Below are 14,232 nucleotides of genomic sequence, written 5' to 3'. Positions count from 1 at the left end.
ACTGCATTCACAAGGGTTTGAAGCTCTGCCTTCCTGCACTCCTCTTCAAATATCTCAGAGACTCCATGAAAGATACCAGAAACAACATGAAGACAAGAAATTACATTCCTCTAGGGAGACTTATATCTGATGTGCTGATTGAAAGTGGCCTCGTGGACCATCTGATACAGCTTAGACTCATGGAAGACGTGATGATAGATACTGGAAGACCTCTGAACGCTCACAATATGAAGAGCATGGGCATTATTAATCAAGTAAGGGTCAAACCAACTTTGGAAACCTCATGGGAAGCACTTAAAGATCAGAGGGAGATCCCAAATGGACTCTATCTGTTCTCAAAGATCGACCCTTCAGAGGTAGTCGCGTACTATTTAGAGGATCTGCACAAACAAGGAGTAGACATCTCAGATTTCTCCTTAGACTGGCTGCCCGAATTTCCTCCAGATTTCATGAAGAGGACACGAGAACCATCTAAGAAGACAAAGCAGGCAAAGAGAGCAAAGCTGGGAGAACCATCTGGATCAAGACCTCCAGTACCTCTGGTTGGATCACCTGGTAAGTCTGTACCTCTCCCTCCTTCTGTAAAAATTAAACATGTTGCTTCCTTACTCCCTCAACCCTCGCCCATATACACAACCTCTGATATTCCTCCCTCAACCTCTAGACCCTCTAACCAACCTACTCAAAAATTCAATCTTGGCACCATAACTCTACCTGTTTCAGAAGCAGAAATGCTAAACGAAACCACTTCACCCTCTTCATCACCATCTCCATAATCCCCACCTTACTATACCCTCTCATCTGACATGGAACCCTCTGATCCTCACTCTCCAACTCTGACTCAGCTCCAAAACCGTGCTCTGGCCTCTCAACAGCCAACACAATCTAACCCTGAACCAAAAGTTACCTCTCCACCCCCAGAAAACCCAAACACAACCACCTCTGACCCTCCACCATTAGAACCAATCCACTCTGAATCACAACCATCCCCACCACAACACTCTAAAATACCCCAACCTACTACCTTCACTGACCAAACAACTCCCACACTTAACTTAAGCCCCCCACCTCTCCCTCCTAAGCCTCTGAACCAGAAACCACCCTTCTGACCCTTGAGGAAGCAATTAAGATTTTTGCACAATCTTCAGCTGACAAGGTCAAGTCTCTGACCATCAACTCTGGCATCAGTGTGTTAGTTGGGGATTTCGACAGATAGTTGAAGGTCTATGGAAATATTAAGTTTTGAGAATAAGAAAAAGATGACTGAGGCGAAGCTGTTTAAATTCTCTTTGTGGGTGAGCAATTCTTTGCTGTCGAAGCCTGAAACTTAGAAGATTTCTTGGGTTTTTGATAAAATTTTCTTCGACATGGGCGTTCACAGAGTTGAAGCTCCAAGCGGAAGCATTCGAAATTTAAACAAAGCCATTTCATCAGATCAACACATGGAAACCTCTAAGATACGCAACGCTTGGGAACGGCGAACGTGACATCCATATATGTAAAGGTCGTTAGGGTCGAATTACTATAAATAGGGGTCTTAGTTTTAGATTTAAAAGGGTGTTCAAACAGATATACAAAAATTCACAAAATACACTCGAAGTACCGGAGCGAGAGAAAAGAGTTTTACGCTGAAAATGTATGTATGAAGAACACTATAAGTTTCGTTCATGTTATATTTTTCATACCAATTGTTTAAATCAAAGTATTTTACTGCCTTTTATCTGTCGAATTGCCCTTACTTTTCAGTAGTTTATCATCACTTTTATTTCTGCATTTACATTTCGCCAGAATCTTCATTTCCAGTACTTTCTTAAAACTTAAAGCATTTACTTCGACTCGTTTATCTTTACCTTTCCTAAGTCTTTTTGTTATCTTCAAGAAACCTTTTAATACCAAGTTATAGTCATTTACTTTATTCATAAAGTCATAAGTTTCACTTAGAATTATCGTCTAAACACTTTTCGTCATTCACAAATTAGAAACAAACTTAACCATGAGTCAAATCACCGTAATAATAATTCTTAAGACACATGTCCTAGGATCAATCTAGTCGATCCTGCGAGTTACCAAAAATATATAAATTTGGAAGACTAGTGGTAGTTTATCAGAAATCACTGGTAAACAAATTGGCACGCCCAGTGGAACAGTGTCAAAAGGATTGTTGATTACAATAGTTGTTTTACAATTCGCAAAATTGTCGTTATTCTTTTGGTTTGAAAATTAGTGTTGTATGATCCTTAGAAGTGGCAGGATAGCCAACAATTCACAACCTATAACCAACAGAAAAAACGCAAAAAAGATGGTTAATACAACCAGTCAAGGGGAACAATTCTCCCCCCAGGGAACGGGCACAATCAGAGCGAATTCGATTAGTGTATCCACTGAAATCCCTAATGCACAGGCCATACCAACGTCTGGATCTATGGCCTTGCATAATTCGACAGTAATGCCTATCATATCAGGCGCGGCAGATACTCCTGCAGTTTCAACCCCTAGGCCACCAGGATTCGAAAACTTTAGGCCTGTGAGAGATTACCCTTATGGAATGCATCTACCGCCATGGCAGGGCTACAAAACAATTCTTCCATATATACTCAACCAAATAATACGGTTATTTCTCCAATCCAAAATTCTGGATCTGGCATGAACCATGTAGGTCGAAATAGCCAATCACAAGGAATCCCAACCCTACTACATACCCTTACGACGAATAGTCAGGCAGCCTTCAGACAACAAATGGATGCCAGTAACCATGATATGGTAGGAATTCTGGCCAGAGAAATGAATACCATTTTCTCTCCTTTAATACAGAATGTGAATAGGACTAATACTGACAATGCCCAAACATACCAACAATTATCAGCACAGATGGGACGCATAGCAGATTTTTTAGGCATCCCACAACCTGCTGTTCGACGTAGGCCAAACCAGGTTATAATCCAGGGCGAAGAACCAACGATAGATCAGGTTCAACCACAAAGGCAAGCCCCTGACGAAAGAGTCATGGGGGCAATATTGGAACAACAACCAATTCAACGGGAAGTCCCTGAAGAATAACCTGGGAGAGTGATAATGGTTAATAGATATCAGGACGCAGACGAAGTAGTTCATAGGGTCAGGCGGGAAAACATGATGGAAAATGACCTAACCAGTATGATAGAGAGAATCATGGCCCAGAATGGTCTAAACACAGGACTTCAACGGCCAAACTATTCTTCTCCTCTATCAGAATATATCCTGCAAACAGAATTACCAAGGGGTTGTAAAATCCCTAAGTTCACCAAATTCTCAGGGGATACTAGAGAATCCACTGTAGAACATATAGCCAGATACATGACTGAGGCAGGGGATTTGGCGAAAAGTGAGAACTTGAGGATGAAATATTTCCCTAGTTCTTTAACAAAGAACGCCTTCACGTGGTTTATGACTTTGCCACCAAATTCCATAGATGCTTGGCCCCAGTTAGAAAGATTGTTTCATGAACAATTCTACATGGGCCAAACCAAGATAAGCCTTAAGGAACTAGTCAACATCAAGAGAAAATTCACCGAACCTATAGACGATTATCTGAATAGGTTCCGTTTGTTAAAGTCTAGTTGCTTTACAATAGTGCCTGAACACGAGTTGGTCGAAATGGCCGCTGGAGGTATGGACTATTCCATCAGGAAAAAGTTAGATACCCAACATCTAAGAGACATGGCCCAATTAGCAGATAGGGTTCCCCAGGTCGAACGCTTAAAATCTGAAAAGGCCAGAGAAAATAAGAATTATAAGAAAGAGAGGGTTGCTTATGTCAAATTCAAAGACGAAGAGTCTGAAATTGCTGAAGACCCCTATGGTCTTGAGGAATTCGAAGTAGATTTGGTAGAACTAAAAGAAGCACCACCCTATGCCTGCAAATTACTTACACCGTCGAATGGTAGAAATCCTGTCGAAACTGAAAAGAACGATAGATTTCCCAAAAAGACTTACACATTTGATGTTACCAAATGTGACGAGATCTTCGATCTATTAGTAAAAGATGGCCAAATGATAGTGCCTCCTAATACCAAGATTCCTCCGTCAGAACAACGGAAGAAACGAGGTTTCTGTAAATATCACAGTTTTTTGGGACATAAAACTTCACAATGCTTTCTTTTCAGGGATCTTATTCAGAACGCAATCAGAGATGGCCGCCTCAAGTTCGTCGACAAAGGAAAAAACCAGATGAAAGTTGATACTGATCCCCTTAACATTGCTGAAACCAACTATGCTGAGCCTGTCGAAATCAACATGGTTGATGTAAGGGAAGTGGAGGCTGTAAAAGCAACATGAACTGGAGGCTACACAGTGGATGGAAAGCAGGCTACTGATGGCCTAAGTAACGACGTTTCCTTTGGAACTTCTGTCAAAGGAAAACAGGTTTCTAACGTAGAACCAAGGACCACCGAAGGTCTTAAAGGGAAAACAACCGAGGCTACTGAGGGCCTAAGAAAGAAGTTCAAAGCAATTTCAATCACTGATGGCGCTAGTCTGGGCGTCAACATGGTAGACTTGAAGCAAATTCCCCTAGAAATGGAGGAAGTGGAGGAATGATTGAAGATGGAGCAAGAAGGGATGAAGTTTGGCCATCCCAAAGCCAACGAAAGCCTAGGTGAGTATCTCTGGAGATGTCATAAAAAGAATGCTGACATGTTGCTATGCCCAAGATGCAGCATCAGGATATCTCGAAGGGTGGCTGAGGATTACGAGAGATGGCAACGAACAAATACCGAGAGAAACTGGAGGAAAGAAAGCCAGTTGCAGAAGGTGTATGCCACACCAGGAGAAAGCCTTCTGGGTTTCATTGTGCGCTGCTGTAAGACCCTAATTTTGTCCCTAAGATCCCTCATGGCCTCATAACATTGCATTTGCAAAGCCTCAAGGATCATAAGCATCTTGGTTCCCCTTGCCTTTGGGTGGGACCTCTTGTGAGTGGTTTGAGATCACCAAGTATGATTGAATTGTATATTATTGCTCTTCTCATCTTTATTCACTAACCAAAAGCACAAAAATATGTCACTAACATCTTTTGTTTGTAACTTGAGCAATCACAAGGTCAAGAGCTTCAAGGAGGTCTTTTGTGCAAAGATATGGTCAAGAGAAGATGAAAACAAGCATGGTAATGGTTCCCAAATCTCTCATCCATCAAATATGCTTCCCAAGTATCTCAATTCATCATTTTGATCAAAGCAAGTCAAAGGGTTTGAGGTTTGTCTCCCAAGGAAACCCTAATTCATCTGTGTATCAAGTGTGTCTTGCCCATGAAGCAATCTCAGCCCATAATCAAATACAATCAAGGGAAGTTATTTAATTCATCATTTCATGCATATTTGAACTTATTTGAGTTCCCTCAATCATCAATTCATCAAGGTGTGAGTTATGGACTTGGAAAGTTGATCAGTCAATTCATCTAACTATTTTGAAATGTACTGAGACCTAACGTTTTATGGGTTGGTCAAATGGAGATGATCCCAAAAGCAAAAATGTTCTTAAGGATAATATGAACAACTTTCATGTTCTTAAAAAATTGATTTGAATCTTTGAAGGTCATCTCCCATTCCAAGACATTATAGGTCATTTTGACTGAAACCCTAATTTTGGGTCAACTTCCCAAGAACATAACTCAATCATAATTTATGATTTTGAGGTGGGATCAAATGCATTGGAAATATTAAGATGTCTAATTCAAATGTTATGTTTAACAAAATTTAAAAATATCAAAAGAAATACATGTGATAATGCAAAACATTATAGGTCACTTTGGACCAGATGCATTGAAAGGCTAAAAAGTCCAACTTCAAGTGCCCATAACGTCTTCATCAAAAATCCAAATGATGCAAAATTTAAGTCCATTTTCATTGTCTTGTAAAGACCTACAACTTGGATTTTGGAAGTGTTTCCATTTGAGGCTTGCATCATCAAAAACAGAAGGGCTTGAATTTGGACCAATTTGGCAAAATTCTCAAAGGCATGTTTTGCACTATGAACTTCATGACCTGTTTTCATAAATTTCCACACTCCAAATGAGTTTTGGTCCAACATAACATTTGTTCCTTATGTCAAGAACTTTCCAACCATTACCCAGATGCCTATGTCTCAATTTTTCTAGTGGCATTTTCGAAGAGGTGAAGTTTTAAGCTCAATTATGCATAACTTGTTAGAATTCCATGCACAAGCTTATGCATTGCCAACTACACGTCCATTTCAAGTTGTTTGGTCATCAGCATGCAAATGCAAGTTTGGGCCTTCTACATGATCACCCCAGCTTTAATTTGGTACCTGGATCGTGAGATTTGGTTGAGTTTGGAGGACCTGCAACTCTGGTCGGAGCTTGAGTGCTCACCGGAGAAGACGGTGGCGCTGGCCACCGTCCACCATGCCAGATTGAATCTGGACCATTGGATGCATCTCCCACGTTTTAATCTTAGCCATGCGTTTGGATTACTTGCTTTAATGCCAGGTGTGACGCGTTTAACTTGGACTCACCATGAGCGCGCACTTCACATCCGTCTGATCAACCACGTCAATTAATGAGGCTTGATCAGACGCCTGTGGTTTTTTCTGATTATCTAATTTCTGTTTTAATTTCTTTTATTCCATTTATTTTCAAAAAATCATAACTTCTTCATTTTAATTCCAAAAAATATGGGACCAATTGCATTCTTCTCCATTTAAATTCTAGTTTCTAAAAATGATTTTTAATATTTTTTATTTTGTCATTAGATATTTTTTTATGAATTTTCTCTTTTCTGGTTATTTTTAATTCATTTTAAATAGTTTTTAATATTCAAAAAATACAAAATATATTTTCCTAACCTATTTGAATGATGATGGATCTATGAAAAATATTCTCATCAATTTATTAATTGATTTGAGATTTATTTGAGATTTTAGATCAATTAGGTTATTTTTATTCATTTTTAATTGATTAAAAATAGTTTCTGACTTTTAAAAATGCTGAAATTTTTTGTCAAACTTTGTTTGACCTTGTTGAACTTGGGATAAATCGGTTGGACTTTTCAAAGTTGATTTGAAGTGATTTTGAAGTTTGACCTTTCATTAATATTTTAATTCAAGTTTATTTTGAATATTAAAAATGCCAAAAATATTTTGTTCATTTTCTTGATTTCCAAACTTCATCCTACTTCTGTTTTTGATAGTTTGACCATGATCCTCAATGTCATTGGTCAACACTTGTTGATTGGTACATTCCATTTCATTTAATGCACTTACTTCTTTCCATTTTCATTATCCATTATTCGTCTCCTTCTTCTTCTTCTTTCTTTTTGATCAATGAGTTAAAGGTTGATAAGTTAGCATTGATTAGGGAGACTTAATCTTCCTTGATTCAAATCTAATTCATCTTGATCAATTGATCAAGTGAAAGGCTTTGCATTAAGGATAGGTTGTTTCCTAAACCATGCAAAGGACTTAAACCAATACAAGATTAATTCTCTTTTTTCTTTTGGCATGGCAAGTTGTTGGAACTTGGTTCACTAATCAAGACTTCTAACTTGTGTTGTTGCCTACATTATTATTGACCGGCCTCAGATAGTTGTGACTTCTACATAAGTCCAATTACGATTGCTTAACATAGCGCTAAATTTGCCTTATGGCACACTAACTACTAACACTAATCATTAACCAGTAACATTTACTTTTTGTACTTTACATTTATGCAATTTACTATTCTTGTACATATTATTCATTTGCTTTTTCCTTTGCTCACTTGGGCACATGTTTATGTTAATGCAATTTTCCTTTTGCTCACTTGAGCACATAATTGTGTATATACTATTGTGCTTGTGTTTTGTTTTTATTGTTGTGGACCAAATGCAAAGAAATGGACAAATGGACTTAGACTTTAGGACTTTCCCTATGCAAATTTGGAGTCAAAGAGCAACTAGGCATTGGGTCTTTAGAGTGCTATAAAAGTCAAAGAGAAACTAGGCATTGGGCCTTTAGAATGCTTAATGTTGAAAGATGACCTTGAAAGGACCAACTTCTAAACTCTTCTTGTCCATTCCTTGTTTATTTTTGCTAGAATCTTTTAATGTGTGTGTTCTTATGCTAGGGGTTCCAACTTGATCCAAATTGAGAAACCATTACCATGAGCTTCCAAAAGAGAGAGAGATCCAAAATGCATTGAGGAGCTTTCCAAGGGTTCACTTGATTGTTGATTGCTTGAGTTTATGCTTATGTGATTGCTTATTCCAAAGGATGGGAGCTACTTGGATCATCAATATGATCTCAAGAGATGAACTCCATTGTGGTTTTGCTTCTTGTCCCTTACCTCTTGTATGCTTAGGACTTTAGCCTTTCTTCTTCTTCTCTCCACTCTAACCCTAGCCAAAACTTTTGTGCAAACATTTAACACTTGTTTTCAACATTAGAAACCTAAGCCTTATGCTTTTGATTTTCAAACTTTCTTTTCATAACACTTATTTTGAATTTGACCATATTTTGTAGATACTTTTCATTGGTAAATACCACTCATTCAAATGCTCTTTTTTGTGGTTTCAATGGCCACCCTCTTAATCAAATTTTTCATAACCTTTAGCTATTAGGTGTGAGTTATCCTTGAGGTAGATGTAATACTCACCTATATCCTTAGTGATGGACAATGAGTCTTCCATGCTTATTATAGGGTTAACCCCTCACTAGCATGTTGAAGTTATCCTCACATGGTGGATTTGTGGTTTTAGGTCGAGTTTTCTCCCTTGGATAACAAAAGACCTTAAGGCTTTTGGACCAATCACCAACTCATTTTGAGATTTTTACCCCGAACTACGAGGTTTTGATCCTAATATTTTTAAAGATGGTACGTAGGCAATGGGTTTATCCATCCAAACACAAAATGTAAATAACTTGTACATTCTCTTCTCACCTCTTCTATCATGTTTGCACAAACAAATTTTCACAGAATACCAACCTTACAACCAATGTGAAAAGGGCTCCCTAGGAGTACCTAGGATGTTTTGGGTGCCTAAAACCTTCCCATTGCATAACCAACCCCCTTACCTAGATCTCTGGCATTTTTACTAGTTTTTGATAAGATAAAACTTTTAGGTTTTTGTTCGCTTTCTAACCATTCCTTTGGATAAATAGAAGTGCGGTGGCGACTCGACTTGTATGATTTACCTTGGATTTAGTCAATATCTCTAAAGGTAATGAATACCCCGCTACAGAAAAGTGGCGACTCTGCTGGGGAAGGTGTATTTACCTAGTGGGTTTTGCCTACTTTTCATATTGTGTTGTATATTCTTTTGTGACATCTTTTTGTGCAATTTGGGATTACTGTATTGTATGTAATGATTGATTTTCTTGAATATTAATTCCTTGTATGCTTGGTGATCTTTATGAGATGAGTTCTATACCCAAACTCGAGTGCACTTAGGATAAGAGAATGGCATAGTCTTGTTGACTTGTGTGGAGTTATTCCTTAGCAAGTTTACTTGCAAGTCTATTCACTTGGTGGAGGTCATGTTGGGATCAATAATGTCACACAAGTAGTTGTGGTTAGACATTACTCTTTCCAATATAGACCTTAGAAGCCAAGGACCTTAGTTTACCAAGCCCATCTTGGCCTATTCTTAGGATGTAGTGCGAAAGTCGTTCAAGTGTAAGATTTGATACGATTGTTACGCGATACTACACTCATAAAAGTCTCTCTTGAGAATATTTTTGGAATACGAGTAGTCGTTTCTCCAATAATATCCGAAAGATGGGATTATGACTATGAGAACCTCTTGTAGAACATGTTTGGCAGGTTAAACCCTAGTACACTCCCTTTGGGTGGTTCTTAACCGAGACTCCATGCTCGTGATTTGCAACAAACCCTTGATTCATGGTTGATCCGTTCATGTATCCTTAATATCAATGGAACTTGGGTGTTGATAAGGTGTAAACCATAATCCACCAAAATGGATGATTGATATTAAGGATAATATGATCCATCCCATGACCTTTGTTTGGTGTGCTTTGCTTGATCTTTGAGTGTGATTGTTGCATTCATGCACCCATTTGCATCCATATCATCAAAATAATAAGAAAATTTTCAAGGAACTTAAGAGGTCTATTTGCAAATTTTCAGACATGGAAAGACAAAGAAGGAAAACAAAGAAGTACAGTTTTAGACAACCAGACTTGAGAGAACTAAGGAATTTGACATCCTATGTATTAGATCCCTTGGGTTTCAAAGCTCGTTTTGGGAAGCTTCTTCCTCTTCTGACTACTCAGGTGGATGAAGGGTTGATGAGTGTATTGGTGCAGTTTTATGATCCTTTGTACTATTGCTTCACTTTTCCGGATTTCCAGCTTTTGCCTACGCTTGAGGAGTATGCCTACCTTGTGGGTATACCTATCCTAGACCAGTTGCCGTTCAGTGGCTTAGAGAGTATTCCTACTTCTCGAGAGATAGCTGCCATGTTGCATATAGACGAATCTCTGGTTGGTGCTCATATGACTACCAAAGGTGGAATTCAAGGTCTCCCTTATGAGTTCCTCATTGCTGAAGCTACTATGTATGGGAAAGCCATGAGTGAGGACGCCTTTGAGGCCATATTTGTACTTCTCATCTATGGGTTAGTGTTGTTCCCCAACATTGGTAAGTTCATGGATGTGAATGCTATTAGGATTTTCTCGGCTCTTAATCCCATTCCGACTCTGTTGGGTGATACTTATTTTTCTTTGCATATGAGGAATGCAAAGGGTGGTGGTGCCATTGTGTGCTGTTTGCCTTTGTTGTATAAGTGGTTTATTTCTCACTTACCACCGACGGTCGCCTTCAAGGAGAACAAAGGATGTCTATGGTGGTCCACGAGACTTATGTCTCTCACCAATGATGATATCTCTTGGTACAACCGCGTATATGATGGTGTGCAGATTATTGACTCTTGTGGTGAATTCTCCAATGTACCTCTTCTTGGTACATGTGGTGGGATTAACTACAACCATGTTTTGGCACGTCGTCAGCTTGGGTTCCCCCTAAAAGATAAACCCAATAACATTCTGTTAGAAGGTATGTTCTTTCAGGAGGGTAAAGATCCCCAAGGCTTGAAAACTAGGATGGTCCGTGCTTGGCGCAAGATTCATAGGAAAGGAAGGAATGAGTTGGGTCCTAAGAACTGTGTCGCTTTGGAGCCTTACACTACTTGGGTTAGGAAGAGAGCTTTTGAGTACCTCATGCCATATGAGTATCCAAGACCTACACCTTTGGTTGTGGCTGGGCCTTCAACCCTCCCTGACCAAGGAGTAGAGGAGTCGAGAGACGAAGACCGTTCACGTGCTTGGATCCGCGAACGAGAAAAGTTGCTTCAGCAGATCAAGGTGAAGGATGCTTTGATTGAGTTCCTCAAGCATCAGGTTATTGACGATCCTAATGATGCATGGACTTCCCTACTTCCTCAGTCTTCTAGGTTCTGGAAGAGGAGGTACGATCGACTCGCCAAGGAGAAGGCAGATATGGAGGCAGCCTATGAGGAGGAGGTTAAGAGGCTTCGTGCATCTTATTTTCCTGTATCCCGAGCTTTAGATGATTGTTTTTAGGGATCCATAGGATGATTATTTTCCTTTTTTTCTTGTATTTGGTTACCAATGATGTACTTCCTTGGTGTAAAAATATTTCCCAAATATTATTGATAAGATGTTTTCATATGTGATAAGAATGTAATATTTCCCAAAATTTGCAAGTAGAACTCTAAAGTTCCTCTGAAATAAAAAACAAATTATATGCACAAGCATTGCATGCATCATGTGCATAAGCAGGTTTTGCTCCAGGCTTCTTGTCCTATGGTCTAACTCTGTGTTCTTCATTTATTTCAAAGATAAGCTGACTCAACGGTACTACACTCGAGCCAATTCTTCGAGACTGATGGATCATTTGGAACAAGAGAACCGCGAGCTGAAAGAGGAAGTAGCCAGATTGACTGCCCTAATGGAGTCATTCTTAGCCGCTCAGATCCAGTCTTCTTCGACACCCTCAACTACTCCCCAGAGGATGGTCATTTCTGAGGTTGTAACCTCTACTGTGCCTGCTGCAACAGCTCACTTGCGCCATCTATGTCAGTCGGGTTCCCTTAGGGAATGCCCGCCAACTTCATGCCAGAGGGTTTTGCTCCAACTCTTACTTCTTTGCCGGCATCTAGCCCGGTCATGTCCGTGCCACCTCCTGTTATGCACACTTTACCAAGGGTTGAAGATACCATCTATCATTCTGAGCCATCTGAGGGCCCAGGCGTTTATGAGAAGATGGATGACATGAAAGACCAATTCCTTGAGCTTCGCAAGGAACTGAAGACTTTGAGGGGGAAAGACCTCTTTGGTAAGAGTGCTGCTGAGTTGTGCCTTGTGCCCAACGTGAAGATCCCTATTAAATTCAAAGTGCCTGACTTTGAAAAGTATAAGGGAATCACATGCCCTCTCAACCATCTTTTGATGTATGCTCGCAAGATATCGACACAAACTGATAATGATCAATTGCTCATCCACTATTTCAAGGACAATTTGTCTGGTGCCGCGCTCCGGTGGTACATGGGTCTGGAAAGTTCGAACATCCGCTCTTTCAATGATCTTGGTGAGGCCTTCGTCAAGCAATATAAATATAATGTGGATATGGCTCCGGATAGGGATCAGTTGAGGGCGATGTCCTAGAAAGAGAAAGAGACCTTCAAAGAATACGCCTAGAGGTGGTGCGAATTGGCAGCTCAGATAGTGCCACCCCTTGAGGAGAAAGAGATGACCAAGATCTTCTTAAAGACCTTGAGCTCGTTCTATTACGAGAGAATGATAGCTAGCGCTCCCTTAGACTTCAGCGAGATGGTGAATATGGGGATGAGATTGGAAGAAGGGGTCCGTGAAGGACGCTTAATTTGAGATGAAGGCTCTTCAACAAAGAGATATGGAAGCTTTGCAAAGAAGAAAGAGGGAGAGGCGCATGTTGTGTCTTCCCATGTCAAGAGAAGACCCTTTGTGAAGAGAAAGATTGCTCGCCCAGTCAATAATCAGCATCAGGTGGCTCATATAGCACCTGCTTTTAGGGAAGCTCAACATTATCAGCAACCGCAAACTCAGCAATATCAGCAACAACAACAGCGTCCACAACAGCAGGCCTACCGGCCTCGAAATAACAACAACAATGCCAGCACCAGCTATGAGAGAAAGAGGGTCACCTTTGATCCAATTCCGATGACTTATGCTGAACTCTATCCATCTCTGATCGATAGAAAGTTAATCACTCCGCGAGACCCTCCCGCTGTACCTGCTAACCCCCAGTGGTGGTACAAGCCTGAGCTTCACTGTGTGTATCATTCCGGTGCTCCCGGACACGATGTGGAGAATTGTTATCCCTTGAAGACCAAGGTGCAAGACCTTGTGAGAAGCGGGATTTTGTTTTTCGAGGACGTAGGTCCGAATGTGAAGAAGAACCCATTGCCCAAGCATGGGAAGTCTGTTAATATGGTCCAGGGCTGTCCTGGCAAATACAAAGTTAAATATGTCAGCCATATCCGGCAATCGTTGGTCGAGTTGCATCGCTTGCTACGTGACTATAGTCATTATGAGCATGACCATGATAGATGCAGAGTTTGTTCTGTCAATTAGAGTGGGTGTCGTCAGGTTCGCAGAGATGTTCAAGAGATGTTGGACGAGGGAGTCATCGAGATCCTTCAAAATAGAAATGTTGACAAAGATGAGCTCGAAGTCAACGTAATTTCTCCGGTATTCCGGATACCTGAGCCTATTGTCATCAAGTATGATGGTAGCAAACAGAAGGTTTCTCCAGCTCTGACTATCAAGCCAGCCGGACCTGTACCGTACTCCTCCGAGAAGGCGGTTCCTTATCGCTACAATGCTGTAGCAGTGGAAAGTGGGAAAGAGGTGCCCTTGCCCTCTTCGTCTGTTGTAAACATTGCTGACGTCAGTGGTTTGACCTGTAGCGGTCGTGTATTTTCAGCTCCGGTAAAACCCTAGGCTGATGCTCAAGGCGGTGTTGACGCTGATTTTGTTGAATGCCCGATTGGGAATGCTGTGAGCACTCCGAATCCGGCACTTGTTGCTAAGCTCTCCTCCATGTTGAAAACTCTTGCTTCTGTTGGCCCGAGTGGCAATACAAAAGAAGATTGTGATGAGATGCTGAGGCTCATCAAAAGGAGCGAGTACAATGTTGTAGACCAGCTTCTACAAACGCCATCCAAAATATCTGTGTTGTCACTA

At 40.4% G+C, this 14,232-nt stretch overlaps 1 protein-coding gene across 1 annotated transcript; it reads left to right on the top strand.

The window, feature by feature from the left end:
* Positions 1–3,072: 3,072 nt before the first annotated feature.
* On the top strand, positions 3,073–4,314 carry LOC127103943 (uncharacterized). Its single transcript, XM_051041171.1, has one exon. The coding sequence runs from the start codon at positions 3,073–3,075 to the stop codon at positions 4,312–4,314; it is 1,242 nt and encodes a 413-aa protein (XP_050897128.1).
* Positions 4,315–14,232: the final 9,918 nt, after the last annotated feature.

This window comes from Lathyrus oleraceus, chromosome 7 (assembly GCF_024323335.1).
Source record: "Lathyrus oleraceus cultivar Zhongwan6 chromosome 7, CAAS_Psat_ZW6_1.0, whole genome shotgun sequence".
In the NCBI taxonomy this organism is placed as follows: domain Eukaryota; kingdom Viridiplantae; phylum Streptophyta; class Magnoliopsida; order Fabales; family Fabaceae; genus Lathyrus; species Lathyrus oleraceus.
Note: the sequence above shows the minus strand (reverse complement) of the source record. Positions and strands in the feature narration are given on the sequence as shown.

Bases quoted from the DNA above. Each gene is read 5' to 3' on its own strand.
- LOC127103943 (XM_051041171.1), top strand. From the start codon at position 3,073: ATGGTTAATAGATATCAGGACGCAGACGAAGTAGTTCATAGGGTCAGG.